The following is a 17,621-nucleotide window of genomic DNA, read 5'->3' as shown; positions in this document are numbered from 1 at the left end:
GCATGCTAGAAAGTCACAAAAAAACTTGCAGAATGAATGAATGGGTGAATGAGAGGACTCCCACCAGCATGAGTGGAACTGATGTTCCAATAGGTAAAACTCACCTTTGTGGTAGAAGGAATGTTACATATAAAAGTAGTTGTAGGCAAGGACGCTTGTGGGGGACATTCTGCTTTGCTTTTCTTTTTGCCTGCCCAAGCAGCTATTATTTCTGCCTTTGCTTTCAGTGCCCCCCAGCCTGATCACCTTCTTGCCAAGATTGCCCTGGTCAATAGAAATTCTGTAGCCTATGGTACAACGGTGAACACCTATGTTCCCAGCTTTTGGTGAATGCCCGCTATGTGCCAGAAACTAGAAGCACTGTGCTAGGCACATATTGAAGAGACATAGATAAATGATCAGTTACTTTGTACATACTTTGTATTTTTTGAATTTGCAATTCCACTCACAGAATATTGAGCTGGAAGCTACCTTCAGAGTCTTCAAAGTCAACCCCCACTTGCTGTAATAATCAGAGCTCACATTTATTGAGGTCTCATTGCTCCCAGACACTTCATATACTAACTCTGTGAGGTAGGTACTCTTGTTATCTGTATTTCACATATGAGGCAATTTAGACACAGAAAGTTAGGTAACTTGCTCAGAGTCACACAGCTAGGAAGTACTAGAGCCAAGACTCAAACTCAAGTTTGTCAGACTTCAAAGTCTGCCCAAAGATAGGAAAAGACTTGCCAAAGCTCATTTTGCTAGAGCCTGGCTCTTCTGGCTCTAATTTGTACGCACATTGTGCTATGCCATGCTGCTACTTTAGCCCACACTCTGGGGTTACTTCCAAGCATCATTTTCTTATTTAGAAGTGCTTGGCTCCCTACATGGACTGTGGATTCCTCCAGGGCAAAGACTGCATTATTTCTGTGTTGCCTCCTTCCTCAAGAGCTTGCCCAAGCTTCGCCTTCAGTAAATAATGGCCTATGATCGGCTTCTTAGCTGCTCCCTGGAGCCTTCTAGAGCTATCCCCCAGTACTACTTGTTGTTCAGAGCTTGGGAGGAGCCAGGAAGTAGAATTTTGGGGAAGGGGTCACCTCACCACCTGCTTTCTCTTTTGTTCTCTGCAACGCAGATTGAAGATGGGGGCAAGGCAGCCTTGTCCCAGAAGATGAGGACTGGTGATGAGCTGGTGAATATCAATGGCACTCCATTGTATGGCTCCCGCCAAGAGGCCCTCATTCTCATCAAAGGCTCCTTCCGGATCCTCAAGCTGATTGTCAGGAGGTAAGGTACAGGGAGATTTGTTGTGAGGTTCAGGGGCTGCTGAAACCGCTTGGTTGGTAATAAACCCTCAATAGAGTCATATCTCTATGAGTATCATCAAGGAAAGAGGTATTCACATGAACAGAATTTTGCAGACAACTGAGCAGAATGACATAGAAGAAAGGGCCTTTGGTTCAAATCCTGGTACTGCCACATCCTGTGTCACCTTGGATAAATTTATTTTACCTCTGCAAGACTCAATTTCCTTATTTGCTATTGAGAGAATTAAATGACTCAATACACACCAAGGCCCTACCTAACCCAGTCTTTTTTCTGTCTCCTCCTTCATAACAGGCTGCCACTGGTAAACCACGTAGATTTAAAGAGACCCTCCTAACAGCTGTGGTAGGCATTCCAGAGGCTGTGGCAAACTCTAAGATAGAAACCCTGCCCTTGAGGAGTGTACAGTCTAACATGGGAGAAAAGACACCATGTGACAATACATTTTTAAGAAAGCTATTTAAGGAGATTTCACAGGATGAGGGGTGATTGCCAAGTGAATTTTTCAGACAGAAATTGCTATTAGAGTTCAAGAGAAAGAGCACTTCAGAAGAGACTGATAGGGTAAGACTTCATAGAGGAAGTGGAATTTGAGCTAAAGGGTGGGTAGAATTTGACGATCAAGAGGAGAAAGGCATTCCAGGTAAGTGGAGTGGCATAAGCAGAATGAAGGTAAGGACATCTCTGGGCTGAGTCATTCTGCTGCTGCCAAACATCTGCCTATTGGTGAGCTTTCCGTATGGCCTTTTTATTTTGCTGCTGCATCTTTGCTCTGTACTACGGGAGCTCATGCTTCTCCCTTTCTATTAGTTTGTTTCCTTTATCCTATACATACGCCTAAGTTTCTCCGTCTTAATTATTTTTATTAGAAAAACAGTTGAAAGCATCTTCCCACAAACAGTTCTCCCTCTTCCTCCTTTTGTTCATACTTAGTCTCTCAAAAGGCAAGTCTATACTCACTGTCTCCACTTCACCTACCATTTAGCTTTCTACCCACTGTAGTCTGAATTTAACCCCAAGAACTTCACTGAAACTACTCTGTCAAAAGCTATATATTACCTCCTAATTGTCAAGGTCAGTGGATTATTTTCAGTCTTCATTATATGTGACTTATATATGGCATTTGACATTATTGCTCTAGATTATGCCCTCCTTTGTGAAACTCTTCTTTCTTGCTTTCAAGATATCCCATTTCCTTGTTCTTTTCCTACCTCTCTGTTCATTGTTTGAACTAGGTTCCTTTACTACCTGTTTTTCCTCTGACTATCCCTTAAATGTTAGTGTTTCCCATAATTCCACCCTTTCTAACTTCATTAATATACCGTGAAAAACGTCACCCAGTTCCAGAGCTTCAGTTATCATCTATATGTGGATGACTATATCTCTTGTGCCCCAGACCCGTATAGCCAACTTCCTACTAGGCACTTAGATGTCTCAGAAGCATTTCAAACACGACATGCTCAAAACCTAACATGTCATCTTCCCCTCCCAAGCTCCTTATCTCAGTGACTGGGACCACCATGCCCTTGGTCAGCTAAGCCAGAAACACAGAAGCCATCTTTAATTATTCCATTTTTCTCAGTCTCTAGATCCAAATGATTTGTCCTGAAGAGAGAATACTTAGGGAGAAAGGGTTTTGAGTTAGTAAGGGTGAGGTTATATAGGATCCAACTGATTTGTTATATTACCTGCTGGTACCCAAGATCACACCATGCCTGCCCATGTACCTGCATAGGAGGTGACGTGTTAAGTAATGCCTTATACAATAGACAAATTGTCACTGACTCAATCTTGAAGCCATCATGATTTAGGTTTTAAATAAGGCTTCTTGGAGGAGTAGCTTGGTGAATTTGGAAGAGTTTTTGTTTTGGAATCAGATAGATCCGTGGGAAATAATAGTTCCTACATGATGGCATTGTCGTGATGATTAAATGAGGCAATTTTTGTAAAATGCCTTTCACATATTGAGTTCTCAGTGAATTTCAGTCCCATTCTTTTCTGTAGGGTATAAAAGCAGCAAAATTGGAGTAACCAAGCATTATTAAATAAGGAGAGCATCAGAACTGTAGTGTGCTCTGCAACCTAACCTTCAGAGAACATGATTTTCTGGGAAACCATTAGGGGTGACAAAGGTCTGAACAGGAAATAAAAGTCCCTGTGAGATACTGGTTATACAGACATACCAGCACTTAGAGGGAATTTAGACATCATTCAGGGTGGATTCTGAGTCAGTCATAAAAATGAGAGTGTTCAGGTGTGTCACCCACTCATCCTTCCTCGGTGAGCTACATGTCCTCTTTCTCCCTGCTGTAGCAACATCTGCCACTACCAGTCATTTAGGAGTAGCTATAATTATGGCCTTGGAAATAGTAGGGCTGTTTGGTTTTCATGGTGTGGCAGTTGCTATGGTTCCCTGAACCAAATTGTCTAGGTTCTTCTCAGCCCCTATTAAAGGAGACAGTCAATGATATGATTTATTAGGTGATGCTGCCCTCTTGTGGAGAACTTAACCTTCACCTATGGACTGCCCTGGGGATGGTATAGGACGTTTATTCCCTCTTGTTTTGTCCAAATTATTCCTCAAATTTATGAAAGAGCTCCTAGCACATAAAAGAAATGTGATCTCCCTGAAATTTAATATTTAGTCTAGTGTCTTATACTAAGATAGAAAGACTTTGGTTTGAGTAAACAATCAACTGACAAAGATTCAACACTGAGCTTTAGGTCTTTGGGATGAGTATAAAAAGAAGGAACTTGACAAAATGGCCTATTCTGAAAAGTCAGCCCACCTTTTCCTCCTATATTGCCTTTCAGATAATGGTCAACTAAGTCAGGAATCTAGGTGTTGCCCTCAATTCTTTTCACTTGCCTCAGCCCCCTTCAATCCAAGTAATTCCAAGTCTTGATGAGTCTACTTGCTGAAACCTGTCTGTAGCCTTTGTCTTAATCCAATCACCATGATTTCTTACCTGGACTATTGTTAAGAGCCTTCTCACAGGTTTCTCATCTTTTGGTCTCACCTCCTTCCAGTCAATCCCTTCTCCAAATGAGGCATCTGACCATGTCACTTAGCTATTTGGAAAAAAAAAAAGAATAATCATACAATCATATTGGTCCTAAGAGATTCATTTTATATTGCTAGAAGACAAAACTATATCGAGGATATTGTATTCATGAACTGTCTTTTTGCAAAACAAGAAGTGGCATCCAAATATGTAAAGAAAAAATTGTTTGCAATACGAGAAGAAAAATTATAGAAACTTCCGTATGGGAGACTTTCACATAATTTAGGTATGACAGATAAGGTAGACCAAAAAAATAAGTACTTAGAATATTTGAAAAACATAATACATCAGATTTAATTAATAAATATCAAAAATTATATTTTATAGGCAGCAAATACACCCTCTTTTGAAATATTCAGAGAACATTTTTTTAAATGCTCATATGGTATGCCACAAAGAAAACCTTTGCAAAGTCTTGCAAAGTTCTACAAGTAGAACTTACACTTGCCCTGTTCTCTGATGATAATGCAAAACTTTTACAAATTTAAACGTCTTCAACTGCTTGAATATTTCAGAACACTTTTAAATGCAAGTATTAGACCAAAGAAACACTAGCAGACTAATAAAAAATAACAAAAATGAGATCACGACTTATCAAAACTTTGAGAGCAATGTTCAGAAGTGAATTCATAACCTTAAATATTTCATTATTAAAAATGAAGAATGAAATTACATGACTAAGAATCCAATATAATCTGAAGCCAAGGGGTAGGTTTTTCTTATGTGGGGATAAATTAAGTAGATAAGCCTTTAGCAAATTTAATCAAGAAAACAAAGATGAATTATAAATAAAATTTAAATGATACATGGAATATAACAACAAATACAAAGCTTTCTTAAATTATAGGATACTAAAATTGTACCTTAATAAAATTGAAAATCTCAGAGAAATTAAAATATGTAATAAACTGTTAAATGCCAAGCATTTTTGAGAAGTCAAAAACTAAATGGACCTGTAACTGTAGAAACATCGAAAACAACTATCAAAGAGAAACTTCCAAAAATACTTTAGAACCAGATGGATTTTTTTTCTTTTTGAGGAAGATTAGCCCTGAGCTAACTACTCCCAATCCTCCTCTTTTTGCTGAGGAAGACTGGCCCTGAGCTACCATCCATGCCCATCTTCCTCTACTTTATATGTGGGACACCTACCACAGCATGGCTTTTTGCCAAGCGGTGCCATGTCTGCACCCGGGATCCGAACCAGTGAACCCCGAGCCACCAAGAAGCAGAACGTGTGAACTTAACCGCTGCGCCACCGGGCCGGCCCTAGATGGGTGTTTTTATCAGTGAATTCCTTTAAACTTTCTAGGAATAGCCAAGTTCAATTCTATAACATTGTTACAGAATTGAAAATCTTGCCGTTATTCACGTTGTTTTTGAAGCTAGCATCACTCTGATACCAACACCTGACTGCTCCAAAAAGAATATTTTATTCAGTTTGTGAACTTAGATGCAAAACCTTTAAATTAAATTTTATCAAATCTACTTCAGTAATATTGGACAATAACAATTCATTGCAAATGTTAAAAGATAATTTTTTAAAAAGGTAAAATCTTAACTCTTATAATAATATAAAAATGAACCTATGTTAAAGATTTTATTTAACTAATTAAGGAGGAAATTGTAAGGTATTACAACCAGTTCAAAGGATAAGTGAAAGAAGCACAAATTTGATGTAAAACTAACAATAGGCTACAACAACCAATTAGGAGCTGTAAGGAGAAATATGTCTCATTCATAATAGCAGCCAAACACGTTATGTTCTGAGGAATTACCTTAAGAAGAAATATATATGAAAGAAAGAGGATGCATATAGTGGAAATTACAAAACTGGACAGGAAATGTTTACAAGTAATTTTTTATTGTGTGAGTAAATTCTCAGGGCACTGTGTTAAATGATAAAGAAGCAAATACAATTCAGTGGACAGTATGTTCACATGCCCTGGTTTCAGCATACTCTCCACAGACAACTTCTGAACCATTATTTCTCCACCCTCCTGCAAAATCCTTTCACTTTTTAAATTCAAACAAATAGCCTTTATCATTTTCATTTCCTTACCAATGTCATCTATCAGCCTCCAAGTCATTCTCTCACTTCTGTTCTGTACTTTGGCACCTGCTCCACTGTCATCTTCTCTACCTCAGTTCCTGCTGTCGTACTGAAAGATTTCATTGTCCTTGTAGAGGATCACAAACTTTAATCTCATGGATCCTTGATCTTAACTTCAGTGATAAACCTTTCTATATCTGCAGCTCACTACCCCGACTGTATCATGGACCTTGCCAACCTTTTAGTCAACAAATATTTATTGAATGTCTAATTTATGCTAGCGTCTGATGATTCAAACAGGAATAACATGGGTATGGTCCCTGCTCTCATGGACCCCTGACACCTTCCAGTCTTTCTTGACAGTGTTCGTTATCTGAATCACATAATAAAGAGGATGAGTTGAGTGACTATTATCTCAATTTCCCCAAGGATGGCACATAACTAGGAGCATTCTAGATACATAAGAGAGAAGTTAAATCATTACATACAGTGGATGCTTTAGGGCTGTGGCTCTCACTGGTGAGCATCACTTAGGAACGTGTTAGAATTGCAAATTGTTGGGCACTACCATAGACTTACTGAATCAAAACTCTGGGGATGATGCCCAGCAATGTGTTTTAACAAGTTTTCCAGGTGAAAAGCTTAGAGTTTGAGAACCACTGCCTTGAGGCATTAGGGCTTAATTCTCAGGAATTGGTTGAGAAAGACTAAATTCAACTCTCTGATAAAAACCTCTTCTCCCTCTAGCTTTCTCATACCCCATTCTCTTTAAAGCTGCTCTTCAATATCATCGAAGCCTCAAATATCATTTTCTCTTATTCTGTCCGTCTCCTTCTAATCACCATGGACCATGACTCTCCTTACTCTACTCATTTAATCTGAGCAACTACATTCATTCATGATTTTAACTACAACCTCTGTGCTCGTGACTGTATCTCTAGTTCCAAAGTTCATATGCACAGCAGCCAGGTAAAAATATCCACAGGAAAACCCAATAGAAAATTGAAATGCAATGTGTATACATCTGAATTCATTGTCCAGCTTATAAAATTCTCTTCCCTTCCAATAGCAGTTGGTGGTACTCTCATCCACCTAGCTATCCAAGTGAGAAACCTGAGTCACTTTTGACTTCTTGCTCTCCCTCACTAAATCATGTTGATTTTACTTTTTAGACATTTCCAGAATTTATCCTCTCCCAATCCTCCTCTTTTTGCTCTCTATGTCCACTGCTATTGACCTATTTCAGGCCCTCATCTTCTCTCCCCTGGACTATTTCAGTAGCCTCTCAGCTGTCTCAGATCTGTCTGCCAAAATGTTGCCACAGAGATAAATCTAAAATACAGATTCAATTATATCAGTCCCCTGCTGGAAACTTGTCAATGGCCCTCATTGCCTGAAAGCATGGTATATAAGACATTTTATATCTTCATCCCTACCCATACCTGCAACTTCATCTGGCACTCAACTTGTCTTTTATGCTGGAGCAATACCATTCTCCAAGAATTTCATGCTATCAACTCTGTGCCTCTCTTCATTCTTTGCTTTCTACTTGGAGCATACTTTTCCCTTTCTTTCTTTAGCTAATGCCTTCATATTAACATTCTTTAAGACTCAGCTCTGGAGTTGTGATTTCTAGGATAGTTTCTTTGATGCCTTGGGTTGTTAGGTGGTCTTTCTCTGGCTCCCATAGAACTCTAGCCTTTATCACACTGTATTGAAATAATCTGTTTTTACATTTATCTTCCCCATTAGACTAGACTGGGGGTTGGCAAACTGCAGCCCATGGGCTAAAACCAGCCCTCCACCTGTTTTTATATGGCCTGCTAGCTAACAGTGTCTTTCTTAAGGTATATTTTTAAATGGTTGGGGGGGGGGGAAGAATAGTATTTCATGACACATGAAAATTATATGAAACTCAAATTTCAGTGTCCATAAATAAAGTTTTATTGGAACAGAACCAAGCCTATACATTTATGTATCGTCTATGGCTGCTTTCACACTACAATGGCACAATTTAGTAGTTGTGACAGAAACTGTATGACCTGAAAAGCCTAACAATATTCATTATTTGGCCCTTTACAGAAAAAATATTTGCCCATCCCTGGATTTTAAGAACCATGAGGGAAGGGGCTGATCCATATTCATTGTTGTGTCCCCAGGACCTAGTACACAGTATGGCCCATAGGAAAGACTCAGGATTTTTTTTTACACATCTTGATATAGGGAAGTAGAGAGTATGAGTAACTGGTCTGCTTGATAGTTATATTTTTGAAGGTCACCTAAATTGGCATATGAGATTACATTCAGTCTCTTATGAGTATGGTTATTTGTGAGCCTCTTTTTAAGTAACTGATCAACTCTAGGTATACTGATCGAACAAAAAATCTAGTTTCAAACCTGATGTCCAGATCTTGGACAAACATGATTATGAAAAGGAGCTGCAATATCTTGGGGTTTTGTCCGGGCTACCTGCCAATCTCCCTAGCTGACCTTTCTCTGTTGTTGTTATTATACCCCTGCCATCTAAAATTAAATGGAAGGGGTTAAAACTGTAGTTGTCCTATCATATATTAATATATCAGGGATAGGAGGAGCTTCACAGTTGACACAGTGTTAGAGAAGTCTTGGAAAGGCAAGACATGGAAGAATCAAAGTGATATTATAAAGCAGAGGTAGGTAAACTGTGGTCTGTGGACAAATGTGGCCGCCGCTTGTTTTTATAAATAAAGTTTTATTGGAACACAAGCATGCTCATCCATCTACATGTTGTCTATGGCTACTTTTATACCACAGTGGCAGAGCTGAGCTGTTGCCACACGGACCATATGACCCTCAAAGCCTAAAATATTTACAACCTGGCCCTTTACAGAAAAAGTTTGCTGGCTCCATGGTATAAAGCATCCTCCAAAAAGACCTTCAGACTCTACCTAATGGTTAAAAGGACCGAAAGAGAACCATCAGAGTCTACAAATAAGAATGAATCAAAAATTACAGAATGTTTAAACCAACAAACATACAAGGCAGACTGATGAATTCTTGAGATTCTACTGTTCTTTTGAGTTTGGGTGATGATGTGGTTGGTATAGGGCAAAATGAATGGTGTTTGTGTTCACACAAGTATGTGTTTCCTTGCTTGCTTCCTTCTATTCAAAAAATTTTTATATAGTGCTACTGTAATCTAGATACTGAGTTAGCTGCTGGGAATGCCATGACAATAAGACAGACACATTCCCTACCCATATGGAGCTTATAATCTGTTGTGTTTGACCCTGGCACTACCCCTATTAGCTGTGTGACTTTGAGCAAGTTTATAGAACCTCTTTTAGCCATTCTTTACTCACCTGTATAATGAGAATACTAATGCCTTTTTTGTAAGCTTGTTGTAAGACTTAAATGATTTTATCTATTTTTTCCAAGTCATTCAAAGGATATTTATTGAATTTTGACTATGTGCTAGGCACCATTCCAGGTATTGGTGACACAGCAGTTAATATGACAGAGTTAAAAAGAAAATCTTGCCCTCATAGAAATTGCATTTTAGTCAAACATATAAAAGTACCTGAAATAAAGTAGGCACTTGGTAACTGTTCTTTTCCTTTTCCTGAGTAAATGAAAGGAAGGTGGTGCTTATCCTTCAGTACTGATTTTTATCAGGGATTACAGTACTGGTTAAAATGTCATCACACAAATTTCCTTTTAATGGCTAACACTCTGGACAATATAGACTAGATGTTTTTATCAATTGTATAGTACCTTAATAATTGTCAATTAGAATCATCATTAGACTGGATAGCTCAAGTTGTGAAAAACAACTAGTTGCAAATTGGTTTACTCCTAATTTCTTAAATGTGCCTCTTTGCCTTTTCTGTGCTGTTCCTTGACCTAGAAACTCTTCCACCCCTCTCTGCCAAAGACGGGCCGTACACTAAAGTCAAGCTGCACTCAAAGGAAAATGTAATGTCAGAGCTAAAAGGGGTCTCTGTAATCACTCTACTCAACAACCCCATTTTATAGGTGAAAAAACTGAGGCCCAGGACAAGAAAGGACTTTCTTAAGGCCACACAGTTTGGAGGTGACAGAGGTAGGACCAAACCAGCAGCTTCTGCTTACCAGTCAAGCATTCTTCCCACTGTTTCTGGGATGCCTCACATTTCTACCTCCTCTAGGAAGCCTTCCTGCACTTGAGGGAAACGTCTTCTTCCCACACCCAAAGTACGTTCATGATTCTATCCTTTACCTTATATTTTTCTTCTGCCAACTCTTCTTTTATGAATTGATCCACTTCCAAAGGTTTCACCTCTGTCCTGGATACAGGACACTGCCAGATCCCTCTGCCCAGCTTTACCTTCTTCCTAAGCTTCAGACTTCCATTCCAAAGTGTATATTACCCCTCACCTAACCTCCCCCCACTGATAGTTCTATTTCTGTCCATGGCATATTTCCCACCCCTGTTAGTCAAGCTCACAACTCTTCAATTCCTTCCCTGCATCCTCTTCAGTTCCCTCTTTTATCCTCAACAGTCCCCAAGACCTTTCTGAGCTCCTTCTGCAGTGTTTCTAATTTTCATCTCATCTGTCTCCTTTTCCTTCTTCCTGCTACTGCCAGGGACTCATTACCTCTGTCTGGATGCCCTCCAACCAATTCTCTGCAATTCTGCCAAATGAATCTCCCTAAAGTACATCTCTGTATTTATTTCAATCAGCAGTAATTGTGCTCCGGGTAAACCTCACGAGTTATGAGATCTCCATTGTGCTTAGCCTGGGTCATGACATTCCCTTTCTCAAAAAAAGCCCTAATTGCCTCCAGAATTAAGTCCAAACACTTCATTCCACCATTGAAGACCTGCATAGATGGGTCTAAATGACTTTTTTTTCTATACTTATCTTCTTGAAACCCAACGGGATATGTATTAAAAGAGTTTATCTTCTCACTTGGACATACCCCAATTCTTTCACTTGGGGCCTGGACCACATTCCCCTCCACTTCCTGAAGCAACCTTGCTCCTTTTATTCCCACTCTCAATTTTTCATGTATTGTCAGCCTGTTATCCTTCTCTTTGCCCTGGTTCCATCCTCTGTGTCTACCAATGAGCTCAGGCCTCTCTCATCTTGAAAACAATCTTTCTCAGATCTGTGTTGGTCTTTAGATATTTCCCTTTTTTTCTTTCATAGCTAAACTACTTTGAAAAGTTGTTCGCACTCACTGTTTCTACTCAACCACCTTCCATTCACAGGCACAACCCATAATAATCGAATTCTGTCCCTCACCATATCCCTCAAGTGACTCTGGCTAACATTTCCAGCGATCTGCTAATTATTTAAAGCAATGAACTTTTTACAGTTATTATCTTACTTCCTCTCTGTGTTAGTGTGCTAGGGCTGCCATAACAAAGTACCACAAACTGCGTACCTTAAAACAACAGAAATTCTCTCACAGTTCTGGGGGCTAGGAGTCTGAAATCAAGGTACAGCAAGGCCTTCTCCCTCTGAAGGCTCTAGGGAAGAATCCTTCCTTGCCTCTTCCTAGCTTCTGGTGGTTGCCAGCAACGCTTGGCATTCCTTGGCTTGTAGATGCATCATTTCAATCTCTGCCTCCTTCTGCACATAGCATTTTCTGCTGTGTCTCTGCGTCTGCATGGCCTTCTTATAAGGACATCAGTCATTGGATTTAAGACCTACCTCAATCTAGTATGACCTCATCTTAACTAATTATATTTGCAAAAGCCCTATTTCCAGATAAGGTTGCATTCTGAGGTTCTGAGTGGACATAAATTTTGAGGGAACATCGTTCAACCCAGCACAGCCTTTCCTCAGCACTTAACACTGTTGAACGCTCCTTCCTTCTCAAAATTGCCTCTTCCTTAGGCTCCAGTGGCACTATTTTTCTCCTGGTTTTTCTTTGATTTCTCTTGTCTATTCCTTTTCTATGATTCCTCTTCCTCCACTTTACCCTTAAGTATTATGTTCTCCACAGTTCTGTACAGGTGTCTCCACTCTTCTTACGCTAGACAATCTGGGTGATTTTAATATATTCTCATGATTTTACTTAGCAAGCAAGACTTCTAAATATATCATTCCATCCATACCACTCTTCCACATACTCCACTTCTTTCTGGACATCTCCATTTGTATGCCCCCACAGACATCTCAAAAACACCACATGTATACATGAAACTCATTAACCTTCACATCCAACACCTGATAAAATCTGCTTCTCCTCGTGTACCTCTGTATAAACAAATAGTTCACAGTGAACTCAGTTTTCTTAGCTACCCATTTCTGTGTCTAGTTGATCAAGTCTTGGCAATTTTTACCTACTGAAAATTTCTCCTCTCTTGTTTGTTCACTGCAATAGTCTCTCAACTAGTTTATCTACCTCCAGTCTTACCATGCTCCCTACCTCCTTAATTTATTCTCCACACTGCAACCAGAGTCTTCTTTTTAAATGTAAATCTGGTCCTGAAACCCTTTCTTACCAAAACCTTCAAGCTTCCCTATTGTGTTCAGGATAAAATCCAAACTCCTTAATGTGGTTGAACAAGGCCCTTTAGAGTGTAACTTTTGTTTATCTCCACATAAACTTGCACTCTATGCTATGGCCATATTCAACTGTGTGTACTTTCCCAACTATAACATCATCTCCCACATCTCTGTGTCTTTTCACATTCTGCTGCTTCTTCCTGGCATGATGACTGTTCCTTCCTCTTCTTTGCTTAGCTAACTCTTACTCAACACTCAAGACTCAGCCAAAGCTTTAGCACTTCTAAGACTCTTTCCTTAGCTCTTTTTTCCCTGGACTCTATTAAAGTTTTCTCCTACAAACAACACCCTCTGATTTCCTCTATCTAGAACTGCTTATTCTATATTGTAATAGTCTGTTTACTCATCTGTTTTCCCCTATAAATTTTTGTCAGTGTCCATGTGTTATCATCCCTGTATCTTTAGTGTAGCCATCATAGTGCCTAGCAGGATTACAAGCCCAATACTCATTGAGTAGTGAATTGAATTAAAGGAATGTATACCAGGCAGGGGCAATCAGGGTTACTGGAATGAGAATTAAAAGCTGAGAATCCCAGGGGTGTTGGCTTGTCAGACTTCCAAATACTTGAAAATTGAGGTGATGGGTTCAGTAAGGGAAATGGATGTGAGTAAAGGTCAGTCCAAAATTTCTTGCTTAATAGACTAGATGGGGTTACAAGAGCTATCATTTATTGAGTGTCTACTAGGTACTGTGCATTTGACTAAGTTTTTTATGTGCATTATATCAGAAGAAAGGAAAATAATGAGTTAAGTTTTGGACATGCAAAGTTTGAAGCATCTGTAAGACCTTTCACCAGAAATGTCCAGCAAGCAATTGTAACTGTAATTCTTGGGTACAGGAAAGAAAGAAGGACTCAAAAATTAGATTGAGATTTGTTTGGGTAGATGGTAATTGAAGCCATTGGGGGTGGGTGGGAGGGATCTTCCTAAAAGTGTATTATAGAGGGGAAGGGAAGAGCACTGGGACAAGATCCTGGGGGATAAGCACAGGGAGAGGAACTATTCCTTCTTTTATTCATTCACCAGACAAACACTTACTAGGACCATACTCTGTGCCAGGTACTGTTGTAGGAACTGATGATATAGCAGTGAAGAAAATAGTCCTTTCCCTCATGGAGATGATATTCTACTGGGTATAGAGGAAGTAGACAATAATCACAAACAAGTAAACATATTATGTAAAATCAGTTAGTGATAAGTGTTATAAAGAAAAACAAAGCAGTGTAAGAATCTGTAAAATGACCGAATTTTATTGGTGGGTAGAGTGGGTACAATGAGAACAGGGGAGACTTTAGCTAGTTCAACGAAGGCCTCTCTGAAGATATTTGAACTAAGAATTAAATGATGAGAGAGAGGCAGCCATATAAAGATCTAAGGGGAAGAGTATTCTAGGGGAAGGATATCAAGTATAAAGGCCCTTAAATGGGAAAATACATGATGTATTCAAGGATTGGAAAGAGAGCTACTGAAACTGGAGTGTAGTAAGCAAAAAGAAGCATGAAAGAAGATGAAGTTAAAGAGGTAGTCAGGGACACAATCACAAAGGGCCTTGTAAGTCTGGTAAGGAGTTCAAATATATTCTAATTGCAGAGGGAAGCTGATCTAAGCAGGACAGCAGTATGATTGGTTTTGGACTTGGAAATAAACACACTGGCTGCTATATGGGGAACAGACTGTAGGGGGCAGAGTCGAAGCAGGGAAGTTTGTTAAGAGGCTAATTGCAATAATTCAGGCAAGAGGTAGTTATGGGTTGGGCTTGGGTTTTAGTAGTTGAGATAGTGAAAAGTAATTGGATGTGGGATTTGTTTTGGAGGACTTGTTAATGGATTAGGTATGAGTTCGGCAGGGTTGTGATATGAAGTGTGTCAGCAAGGAATAAAAGGTTTCTTGGTTCTGGCCTGGATAACTGGATGATGCCAGTTACTGAGGTGGGAAAAACTGGAAGAGGAGTAAGTTTGATAAATGGTGGGAAGAAGTAGGAAATAAATAGCTTGGCTTAGTACCTGTTAAGTTTGAGATGCCCATTGGGCGGCTACATGCTAATGTTTAGAAAGAAATTAGGTCAGTCTAAAGTTCAGAAAATAAGTCAATGTTAAATATATAAATTTTGGAGTCACCCTCTGATATTTAAAGCTTTGAGACATGATGAGATCACTAATGGGTTAAGTGTAGACAGCAAAGAGGAGAAGTCCTTGGACTGAGCCCTGGGATATTCCAATATTTAGAGATAGGGCAAATGAGGAACAACTAAAAAAATAAGCTGAAAAGTGGCCAGTGTGGTAGGAGGAAAACCAAAAGAGAGTAGTGTCCCACAACCCAAGTGAAGAAACTGATTCAAGAAAGAGGGAGTAGTCAACTGTGTTAAATGTTTGATGAGCCATTGATTTGGAGAATTGACTATTGATTTTGGCAACATGGAGGTCATTGGCAACCTTGATGATGGAATGGTGGAGACAAAAGCCTGAATGGATTGTTTAATGAAAGAACGGAAAGTGAAGAAGTGAAAATAGTATGTCTCTCTAGGCTTTTAGCTGTCAAGGGGTTCAGAAAAGTGGAGTATTAGATGTAAGGCAATTGGGATCAAGAAAGGGAGATTTTCTTTTAAAGCATGAATATTAAATATCTGACTGCTAATGGGATAATACAGTAGTGAGGGAGAACTTGATGGTGTAGAAAAGAAGGGATAATTGCAGCAGCAAGATCCTTGAGGAGGTCAGTGCAGAAGTGGGGGATCGAACTTTGATAAAAAATAAGGATAATCTATATTAAGAAGAGCTAAGGCAAAGTAAGTTGGTGATGAAAAGATGAGGATGTTCTCTTTTCAATGCTTCTCTCTCTTTTTTGTGTGTGAGGAAGATTGGCCCTGAGCTAACATCTGTGCCAAACTTCCTCTATTTTTTATGTGAGATGCCACCACAGCATGACTTGATGAGCAGTGTGTAGGTCTGCCTGGGATCTGAACCAGTGAACCCCAGGCCACCAAAGCGGAGGGTGTGAACTTAATCACTACACCACAGGTGGCCCAAATGCTTCTCTTTTTTAACTAAATATAAGGGGAATCCATCAGCTGAGAGTGAGAGGAGAAAGGGGGTATAAAAGAGAGAAAGAAAGGGCAATCAGAGATGTAGGAGAAGACATATGGGAGAGTGGTGCCATGGAAACTAAGGGCAGGGGGAGGATTTCAAGAAGGAGCAGGGCATTGATCAATAGTGTTAAATGCTCTTGCATTCAAGTTGTATGAATATCAGAAAGGGCCTATTGGGTTTGCTAGTTAGGTTATTGGTTGACGTTATTTGATAAGGTTTTATTAAAACATTGGGGGCAGAGGCCCAATTTTCAGTGAAGGGTAATTGGAGGTAAGAAAATATATATGTAAACAATATTCTTTAGAAAAGGAGGTGGGGGACAAGTTGGAGAGAAAGACCTATTTATCTCCTTTATTAGACTGTAAATTCCTTGAGAAAGAGGAATATGTCAGATTCATATGGTATACCTAGTGACTTGTACAGAGTATAGCACTGCTGGTTTCCAATAAAAGTTGAGTATGTGAGCAAGTGAATGAATCCTGCACCCAGATAGAGTGAACAGAATCTTCTAAGATGTTCTTTAGAGAAATTGGACCTGTTCTATTACCTTCAAAACATATGATTGGAAAAAATAGCTAAAGAGATGCTTCTGTACCCTAGGGGAGTAGAGGAGTGGAGAAGACAAAGGAGGTAGTTCAAATGCAATTTGTGGTCTCTGGATACCCCTCCCACTGCCCAGTGTATAGGCAGAGACCTAGAAAGTCTGACTCCAAAACTACAAGAAATTATTTGGCATTCTCTGTATAGGGTGGGAAATACTAAGGTGGCTAGAATTTGTGGCGGGGTTGCAGTTTCCTCTACTAAAGTTAGCTTAAGAGTCAGCCAACTGACTCTTGGAGAGGGGAGAGAATAGGGTGTGATATCCATATAGCCGTACTTGAAGGGTATAAATACAACAACAGATGAGGAATTGGCATAAAATTGGATCAGGGTAGATCAGAGCATAATTAGATGAAATCAAAACAAGAGCTATTTAGGCTGACTATCTGAGTAACCATATTGACAATGAAAATTACTGGATTGTGGACTAACCTTTGAGAGGAAATAGTGGAAACCCTGCCACTGAGTCATTTAGAATTATTTACAATTAGGCAGGGCAATGTAGTTGAGAAATAATGTAGCATAATACAAGGAGTGGTTTTGCTCTGCTCCCAGAGGGATGGACTGGATGTGACCTAATAGCTTTTTCCTACGCTAATTTGGTTGATTGTGTCAGAGAAAAGACTGGTTGATCATTTTGTTTTCCTCCTGTTGAGTGACTCATACTCGAGTTGACCACATGGATATAACAAAGAGAATGCCCATTGGTGAGGCAGATGAAAGAATGTGGAATGGGAGGCCAATAGATTGGAAGAGAAGACTCAAACTTCTCCAAAACTTGAAGAGTTGGTCAGTAATGGCTAAAGCTCCCTAAAGTTAGGACCTTATATTGTTCATCTTATGATTTCAGGACATGGCTCCAAAGCCTGGAATACAATATTTGATGAATAAATAGCTGATGAATGAATGAATGACACCTTGGGAAGAACATTTAGAAACACTAATATAATACAAGCAGTGAACTGAT

The 17,621-nt window shown here is 39.4% G+C and overlaps 1 protein-coding gene across 2 annotated transcripts in view; it reads left to right on the top strand.

The window, feature by feature from the left end:
- Window positions 1–17,621, top strand: part of SHROOM4 (shroom family member 4) — a 208,025-nt gene that overhangs the window by 114,569 nt on the left and 75,835 nt on the right. For both annotated transcript variants that reach the window (XR_011536267.1, XM_070606348.1), the window contains exon 2: window positions 1,121–1,272. Coding sequence is in view for 1 of the 2 variants with exons in the window: in XM_070606348.1 (XP_070462449.1) it covers window positions 1,121–1,272 (152 nt within the window). In the remaining variant the exon portion in view is untranslated. The remainder of the gene's footprint in view (window positions 1–1,120; window positions 1,273–17,621) is intronic.

Source organism: Equus przewalskii, chromosome X, assembly GCF_037783145.1.
Source record: "Equus przewalskii isolate Varuska chromosome X, EquPr2, whole genome shotgun sequence".
Classification (NCBI taxonomy): domain Eukaryota; kingdom Metazoa; phylum Chordata; class Mammalia; order Perissodactyla; family Equidae; genus Equus; species Equus przewalskii.
Note: the sequence above shows the minus strand (reverse complement) of the source record. Positions and strands in the feature narration are given on the sequence as shown.